This window comes from Callionymus lyra, chromosome 8, assembly GCF_982586985.1.
Source record: "Callionymus lyra chromosome 8, fCalLyr1.hap1.1, whole genome shotgun sequence".
Taxonomy (NCBI): domain Eukaryota; kingdom Metazoa; phylum Chordata; class Actinopteri; order Syngnathiformes; family Callionymidae; genus Callionymus; species Callionymus lyra.
This window is the reverse complement of record NC_141825.1, coordinates 24937607-24947606: the sequence shown is the minus strand read 5'-3', so window position 1 is coordinate 24947606 and position 10000 is coordinate 24937607. Positions and strand designations below refer to the sequence as shown.

At 43.7% G+C, this 10000-nt stretch overlaps 1 protein-coding gene across 1 annotated transcript in view; it reads right to left on the bottom strand.

Moving 5' to 3' along the window:
• The window catches only part of syt9b (synaptotagmin IXb), a 19422-nt gene that overhangs the window by 5354 nt on the left and 4068 nt on the right, over nucleotides 1–10000 (bottom strand). Inside the window, exons 2-5 of the mRNA XM_087796724.1 lie at nucleotides 8800–8975; nucleotides 7487–7695; nucleotides 6882–7422; nucleotides 1161–1281 (exon numbers count right to left, since the gene is read on the bottom strand). Coding sequence (XP_087652850.1) covers nucleotides 1161–1281; nucleotides 6882–7422; nucleotides 7487–7695; nucleotides 8800–8975 — 1047 coding nt within the window. The remainder of the gene's footprint in view (nucleotides 1–1160; nucleotides 1282–6881; nucleotides 7423–7486; nucleotides 7696–8799; nucleotides 8976–10000) is intronic.

The following is a 10000-nucleotide window of genomic DNA, read 5'->3' as shown; positions in this document are numbered from 1 at the left end:
GTCTCGAGTCATCTTCGAGTCATGTCTAGTCATGGTCCAGTCATGGTCCGACAGTCTCGAGTCATCTTCCAGTCATGTCTAGTCATGGTCCAGTCATCGTCGGACAGTCTCGAGTCATCTTCGAGTCATGTCTAGTCATGGTCCAGTCATCGTCCGACAGTCTCGAGTCATCTTCCAGTCATGTCTAGTCATGGTCCAGTCATGGTCCGACAGTCTCGAGTCATCTTCCAGTCATGTCTAGTCATGGTCCAGTCATCGTCGGACAGTCTCGAGTCATCTTCGAGTCATGTCTAGTCATGGTCCAGTCATCGTCCGACAGTCTCGAGTCATCTTCCAGTCATGTCTAGTCATGGTCCAGTCATCGTCGGACAGTCTCGAGTCATCTTCGAGTCATGTCTAGTCATGGTCCAGTCATCGTCCGACAGTCTCGAGTCATCTTCCAGTCATGTCTAGTCATGGTCCAGTCATGGTCCGACAGTCTCGAGTCATCTTCCAGTCATGTCTAGTCATGGTCCAGTCATCGTCGGACAGTCTCGAGTCATCTTCGAGTCATGTCTAGTCATGGTCCAGTCATCGTCCGACAGTCTCGAGTCATCTTCGAGTCATGTCTAGTCATGGTCCAGTCATCGTCCGACAGTTTCGAGTCATCTTCCAGTCATGTCTAGTCATGGTCCAGTCATGGTCCGACAGTCTCGAGTCATCTTCCAGTCATGTCTAGTCATGGTCCAGTCATCGTCGGACAGTCTCGAGTCATCTTCGAGTCATGTCTAGTCATGGTCCAGTCATCGTCCGACAGTCTCGAGTCATCTTCCAGTCATGTCTAGTCATGGTCCAGTCATCGTCCGACAGTTTCGAGTCATCTTCCAGTCATGTCTAGTCATGGTCCGACAGTCTCGAGTCATCTTCGAGTCATGTCTAGTCATGGTCCAGTCATGGTCCGACAGTCTCGAGTCATCTTCGAGTCATGTCTAGTCATGGTCCAGTCATGGTCCGACAGTCTCGAGTCATCTTCGAATCATGTCTAGTCATGGTCCAGTCATGGTCCGACAGTCTCGAGTCATCTTCGAATCATGTCTAGTCATGGTCCAACTGTATCGAGTCATCTTCGAGTCATGTCCAGTCATGGTCCAACTGTATCGAGTCATCTTCCAGTCACTCACCCGACGCTCCAGTGATGTCCATGGCCTTGAGGTTCCTGGCCTTGATCATGGTGATGGTGAGTCTTCCGGCCGTGGGAAGGTAACACAGCGAGAACATCAACTCGCCCAGATCCACGTTGTCCTGCAGATAGTTCGCCAAAACATTATGACCACCTGCATGACTTTGTTCAGATGAAGACAAATGTGTGTGTAGCGTGTATAGTGTGTGTGAGAGTGTATACATGTTTGTGATTGTGTGCATATAAATGTGTGTGTACATAAATGTGCATGTGTGTGAATAATTGTGTTTGTGTAAATGTGTGTGTGTGTGTGTGTGTGTGTGTGTGTGTGTGTGTGTGTGTGTGTGTGTGTGTGTGTGTGTGTGCACTAAAAAGCACTCTGAAGTCAATCAAAGTAATTTTCCATTAGTCGGGTCTGACTTGAGACTTCCTGTGTAACGAACCATCAGTCCGTGTGTGTGGATCGTCTGAACAAGACGGGATAAATTCAAGGAGTTCGATCTTGTACTTTGTTAATGAAGTTTTATAAATAATAATAATAAAAACATTGTGTAATACAATAGTAATACAAATATATGATTATATAAAATCTTTCTTTCATTTTATTGTCTCTATCCATCCATCCATCCATCCATCCATCCATCCATCCATCCATCCATCCACATGAAAATAATTAAGATCAGGATCATGATGATGAAGATAATTAAGATGAAGATGATGATGAAGATGATGAATAAGAAGATAATTGAGATGATGAAGATGAAGATTATTAAGATCAAAATGATGAAGATAAAGACAGTTAAGATGATGATGATGATGATGATGAAGATAAAGAAAATTAAGATGATGATGAAGATAATGAAGATGATGATGAAGATAAAGATAATGAAGATGATGATGAAGATAAAGATAATTAAGATGATGATAATGAAGATAATGAAGATGATGAAGATGATGATGAAGATGATGATGATAAAGAGAATTAAGATGATGATGATGATGATAAAGATATAGATAATTAAGATGATGATGAAGATGATGATGATGAATAAGAAGATAATTGAGATGATGATGATGATGAAGATGATGATGATGAATAAGAAGATAATTGAGATGATGATGATGATGAAGATAATTAAGATCAAAATGATAAAGAGAAAGATAATTAAGATGATGAAGATGAAGATGATGACGATGATGATGATGATGATGAAGATGAAGATGAAGATGAAGATGAAGATGATGAAGATGAAGACGATGACGATGATGATGATGATGAAGATGAAGATGAAGATGATGACGATGATGAAGATGAAGATGAAGTTGATGATGATGATGAAGATGAAGATGACGATGACGAAGATGAAGATGATGAAGATGAAGATGATGAAGATACTCATATCCATACATATGATACATATTCTTCCTCTTAAGATGCAACAACACAACTGTGTCTAAAACCCGACACTCCAGGGTCAGAGAAGCTGCAGCTCAGGAGCCAATCAGATTCCAAGAACACAATCAGGAAGTTTGTATCGATCACTGACAGGAAATGGATGACATCACCTCTTAAGATCAACTTCCTGTTTGTGAGTCTGTCAATTATTCAACACAAACATTCACCTTATATCGTGTTGTTGTTCCCTTCAGAAGTGTGTAGTTGCACACTCACAACACAACTCACGCACACTGTGTAGGAGCGGTACTACACGTACACAATAAATATATGTGCGTGTATAAAAACAAACACTGACACAGTCTCTGTCACACACATGCATACACACACACACACATGCATACAGAAAAATAAATCACACAAACACTCAAACTCACATTAACACAGACACACTTACAAACTCACACAAACAAACACACAAAGAGACACACATACTCTCATTGACACAGTCTCTGTCACACACACACACACACACACACACACACAAAAAAAATACAGAAAAATAAATCACACAAACACTCAAACTCAAATGAACACAGAAAGACTTACAAACTCACACAAGCAAAAGCAAAATCACAAAAGCACAAACAAACACATACAGAGACACACATACTCACACTGACGCAGTCTTTGACACAACAGTCGCACACATCAACATGTTGAGCATCAAATCTATTGTGTGATTGTATTGACAGGTGTGTTTGTTTTAGTGTTGCTACACGAGTGAACTGCTGGTTAATGGTCGGTTTGACTCTCGCGGTCATGTGACATGAGGAGGAGGTATGTCTCCCTGCTGCTCCAGGAAGTGTCCCGGTGCGAGCAACACTCCGACTGGACCTGCAGCTACTGAGATCCCGGAGGAGCCGACCCACTTCTACTGGGTCATTCATCTCCGCCCTCACACAGCTGCTGACACCTCCCACCTGCAGGGGGCAGACTTGTCAGAGCAGGAGACTCTAGAGACTTTCACTGAACCGCATAGGGAACGTTTGACCACCAGGAGGCGCCACTGAGTGAGTGAGACATTTTGTAAACCACAAGGAAAAAGACAATAATTAAACAAAATCTAGTTTTATATTAAATAATTTAGGAGAGAAACTATTTATTGTAATAATAACACACATAACGCATATTTATATTGAACACATATACACACATGCATAACGCACATTTATACTAACACATATACACACACATACATAACGCACATTTATACTAACAAATATACACACACATACATAACGCTCATTTATACACATAAGAACACATACGTTTATATATACACACATGAACATTTATATATATATATAGATATATATAGATATATATATATATCTATATATATAGATATATATATAGATATATATATCTATATATATAAACTATCTATATATATATATATAGATATATATATCTATATATATATCTATATATATATACAAACGCACAAACACACATACAGTATATACACACGATACACACCAAAGTCAACAACAACACATTGAAAAAGTTTGTTTGTACCAAAGTAGTTAATTATTATAAAGATTTAATGTATTTTTGAAGTACATTTAAAAAGGAAAAAATGTTGAGTGTATGTGTGCGTGTGCGTGTGCGTGTGCGTGTGCGTGTGTGTGTGTGTGTGTGTGTGTGTTAGGTTCTGGAACTTCTTGGTCTTGTTGAGAGAATCTGGATCAGAGGACACAAGATACTCCAGGGAGATTCTGACCCACATCATGTGACCCACAACTGCCCGAGAGCCGGTCCAGAGTCCAGAAGGGTCTTAAGTGTGTCATCTGGACAGACATACAAGGTATTGACCACAGGGGGCGCTATCTCTCGAGATGAAACCACGTCTGTATGTTAACCCGTGAGTCTAACAGGACGTCTTGTACATGATGTCCACCAGAGGGCGCCCCAGAAAAATGCTCATTATTCATGAGGATTAAAAACGTCATTTAGGCTCAAACCTGCCGTTGTGTTGAGGTCGTAAAATATTCAGTTGGAAGAAGAATCACGACATCGAGTCCAAGACCCGTTAGCACGAAGTGACTCTTTAACCCGAGTCAGTTGGCTGAGTCACTGAGGTTTTAGGACTCGTCCGATGGAGTGAAAGACTCGCGAGGGAGCGGCGAAGGAATCCCCCAAACGCCGGATCTTCCTGACGGACTGAGTTACAGTGTTCTGGTGCCGGAGATCGCGGCGGTGAATAATGGATCAGAGCCGGTGTCGCTGTGGATCCGTCAGCGCTCCGTCGGAGGATCTGGGTCGGCGCCCCCTCATGTGTCATCAAACTTTAACAACCTCTAAGTATATTTCTGTGTCTCCGCCTCAGAAACCAGCGAGCGGTTCCTCTGGATCGAGTCACTGACACTCTGACTCGGATCCTCAAATCTCAGGGATCGATTGCTTTTCCTTCGCTCGTGAACACACACTTACAGGCACACACTACAGATCCATAGACATACACAAGCTCACAAAAACACAGACACACACACACTAAAATACTCACACTAACTACACTAACAGACACACAACAACAAAGCCACACTAACACAAACACAGAAAGACACACTTACAAACAGACAATCATCAATTACATGAGTCATTACAGACACACACTAACATACAAACACTAGATGACACAACCATACGCACACACTGGCACACACGCTACCAGACATGGAGTTGATCGTGGATTTCCGGCGGTGTCCCTCCATCTCCCCCTCACCACTGAACATCCAGGGACAGGACATTGAGATTGTCACGACTTACAAGTTCCTGGGTGTTCACCTCAACAACCGCCTGGACTGGGTGGATAACACTGCTGCTCTTTATAAAAAGGGGCGGAGTAGACTCTACCTGCTCCGGAGGTTGAGGTCGTTTGGTGTCCGGGGGCCACTCCTGAAGTCATTCTATGACTCAGTAGTGGCCTCTGCCATCTTCAACGGTGTGGTCTGCTGGGGGAGCAGCATGACAGCAAAGGATAGGGCTAAACTGGACAGCCTTATTAAGAAGGCCAGTTACGTCCTAGGGCGCCCCCTGGATCCTGTGGAGGAAGTGACTGGAGGGAGGATGCGGAGCAAGCTGGGCTCCATGAGGAGGAACTTGTCTCACCCTCTCCAGCACACACTGAGGGCATTGAGGAGCTCCATCAGTGATAGGATGCTCCATCCCCGGTGTGTGAGGGAGAGGTACCGCAGGTCCTTCCTCCCTGCTGCCATCAGACTCCACAACAAAAACACACCAAGATAACTATTTAACTGCACCTCTTGTTATTTATGTAAATATGATTGTGTAAATATTATATAGCGCAGATTTATCTTTTATTCCATTTAGATTTTATTTCTCGTTTTTATTTCTGGGTGTTTTTATTTCTCTTGCTGCTGTTAAACCGAATTTCCCCTCGCGGGACTAATAAAGGTTTTCTGATTCTGATTCTGATGAACAAACACACACTAACCTACACACACTCTAACATGCACTAAAAGACATACGCATAAACAAACACATACACACAACAGGCACTGACACACCCCGCACTAAAAGACACACACACAGTAACGCAGAAACACACAAACGGACAAACACAGACACACACAGTAGACGACACAAACAAACACACACACACACTAAGAGACACGATCAAACACACACACTAACAGACATAAAATAACATACACACACACTTATAAACACATAAACAGACAGACATTAATACACACACTAACAGTTACAAACACGCCCACACACAAACTTTCACACACAAACAAACACTGACAGACACACACAACAGACACACACACTAATAGACATACAAACAAACTTTCACGCACAAACAAACACTGACAGACACACACACTAATAGACATACAAACACACTTTCACACACAAACAAAAACTTACAAACACACACACTAGACGACACAAAAATACACACACACTAACAGACATACAATAACATACACACACTAATAAACACATACACAGACAGACATTAATACACACACTAAAAGTCACAAACACACCCACACACTAACAGACACGCACACTAATAGACATACAAACAAACTCTCACAAACAAAAACTTACAGACACACACTAGACGACACCAACATACACACACACTAAGAGACATGATCAAACACACACACTTACAGACACACACAACAGACCCACTCTTGCACAACACAAGTGTCTCCACCATCAGAAGTTCTCACGACATGTTTGCCTTCATGTTTGTTATGATTAACAGGATCAAGATCTTACCGACGTCACGTACTGGATGTCCCGGCACAACCTGGTCTCTCGCGGGAAGTCGTTGAGGTCCAGGAAGTTGTCGACGACCACCTGTCCGATCAGGTCGTGGCGCGAGAACCTGTCGAAGTCGTAGACGCTGAAGTGCAGCTTGCGGCCCGAGAGCTCGGCGTACGCCACCGGGAACAGGAAGACCTCGTCGAACACCGCGTTGAGAGTCTTGCGGTGCACCTTGGTCTGGTGCTTGGTCTTGCGGTCGGGCAGCAGGTAGATCTTCACGTAAGGGTCCGAGGTCCCCGAGAAGTCCTTGGCCGGCAGATCCAGGGCGCTGTGGATCTTCACGATCAGCTGCTCCAGGTCGAAGTCGAACTTGAGGATGAAGTTGAGGCGACCGCAGCTGTCGTGGCGCCGCCCGTCCTCCGCGTCCAGCGACCGCTGCTTGTACAGTTCCGGCTTGATCCGGCCCAGACCCGACAGGGAGTCCTGGCGCTGGAACTGGGCCGGGTTGAAGTCCGGATTGGACAAGTTGATCTGCCGCCGCAGGGAGTTGTGACTGAAACAGAAGCGGACGTCAAGACGGAGGTTCTGGACCCGCGAGGACCTCCTGGTCTACCCACCGAACGGACGAGGTGGGCTCCGTGATCTGCCTCTGGACCCGTTCTCTGGCCAAAGTGTGGACTTGATATCTCTCCACCTTGGATTGGGCCTCCAGAGGGATGTCAGGCGAGGTGTGGCTGATCTTCAAGGCCGACCCCGGGACCGCCACCACCATCATGGGCTCCTTCACGCAGCCGTCCTCGCTGTACTCGCGCTCCTCGCCGTCCACCTGCAGAGATTGAGTTTCTTCATGTGGTCACATGTTCATCTACAAGTCCTGCACTTCCTGTCTGACCATTTATTTAAACAAAAGTCAACTTCCTGTCCGTAATGACGCATTAATATATTTACCGTCCACTTCCTGTCTGTAGTCACATGACCATTTATTTAAACAAAAGTCAACTTCCTGTCTCTAATGAAGTGTTGATTTATTTACCGTCCACTTCCTGTCTGTAGTCACATGACCATTTATTTACAAACCATCCACTTGCTGTTTAACCATTTTTTTTACCTACTATTCACTTCCTGTATTAGTCACATGACCATTTAACTGTCAACTTCCTGTCTATAATCACATGTGCTGTGTCTCAAATGGCATACTTCTCTTAGTATACTAGAAGTTAGTATGCATCAGGATAGTGTGCGTACTAACTAGTACGCAAATGTCTCAAATCAAACTCTGCTGCTACACACTAACAGGAATTGACTCGACAGCTTCTTCTTCTACTTCTATTTAACGGTGATTTCAACCAGCTGTATGAACACTATCGCCACCTGCTGGCAGCGAATTTTGCAAGTTTGGAAAAAGAAATAAAGAAAATATATGAGAATCGAAATATTCGCGAGATATTTACGCTGGTATCAGCACCAAAGACGTGTCATCCTCGTACTGCTGCTGAAAATTCACCTGTAAGTATATAAATATATATATATGCATATATATATGACGTAACTTCCGTTTAAAACACTAAGATGGCGGCCGTTTAGGGTGGTTAGTGTCCATCGAACCATACTCAGTTTTGTGGGCGTTTTAGTACGCCAATTAAGTGTGCATGGCGCATTAAATTTCGCATACTAAGAATTGAGACGCACTAACGCACTAAAAATACTAACTGTAAGTACTCAAGTATGAGATTTGAGACACAGCAATGCACTTTTATTTACTTACCATCTACTTCCTGTCTGTAGTCACATGACCATTTATTTATAAACTATCAACTTTCTGTCTGAACGTTTATTTACAAACCATCCACTTCCTGTCTGTCGTCACGTGACCTTTTATTTACAAACCGCTGTTAGCATGTTAGCATGTCAGTGTTGTTGTGCGACTCGCCTCGGTCAGCACCGGCTGCTGGTCGCCTCCCAGGAACTGCGCCCCCTTGAGGATGTCCGGGAAGAAGCGCCCGGTGAGCGGAACCCAGCACAGCTTCCATGACACGAAGAGCGAGACGCTGAAGAGAGCGAGTCCACACGTGGTCACCAGCAGAGACAAGAGGCTGACCGACACATCTGCAGGAGAAACACACACGTCAGAGACGGACTCACAACCAACACATCACGTTTGCTTTTCACCTGTCTCATGTTGTCTCTGGATATACACATAAACACGCACTAATGCACACACTCGCACCGAAAAAAAACAACAAGCTAACAGACCCACACACATATACTAACACAAAAACACACACTAAGAGACACAAATCCGCTCTAGTAGAAGAACTCACATTTCTCCAATCCTTAAAACTGAAACACTGCCAAACACACACTCACGCTGATTGTCATGCACTAACATAAAATGTACAGACACACACACTACAAGATACACATACTAACAGAGACGCAAACTCACAGAGACACAAATAAACAGACACACACACTTAACAGACACACAGACAAACAGACACACACACTTAACAGACACACAAACAAACAGACACACACACAAACAGAGAGACACAGACTAACAGGCACACACACAAACAGAGAGACACAAACTAACAGACACACACACTTAACAGACACACAAACAAACAGACACACACACTTAACAGACACACAAACAAACAGACACACACACTTAACAGACACACAAACCAACAGACACACACATAAACAGAGGGACACAGACCAACAGACACACACACTTAACAGACACACAAACTTACAGACACACACACAAACAGAGGGACACAGACTAACAGACACACACACTTAACAGACACACAAACAAACAGACACACACACAAACAGAGGGACACAGACTAACAGACACACACACTTAACAGACACACAAACAAACAGACACACACACTAACAGAGAGACACAGACTAACAGACACACACACAAACAGAGGGACACAGACTAACAGACACACACACTTAACAGACACACAAACTTACAGACACACACACAAACAGAGAGACACAGACTAACAGACACACACACTTAACAGACACACAAACAAACAGACACACACACAAACAGAGGGACACAGACTAACAGACACACACACAAACAGAGGGACACAGACTAA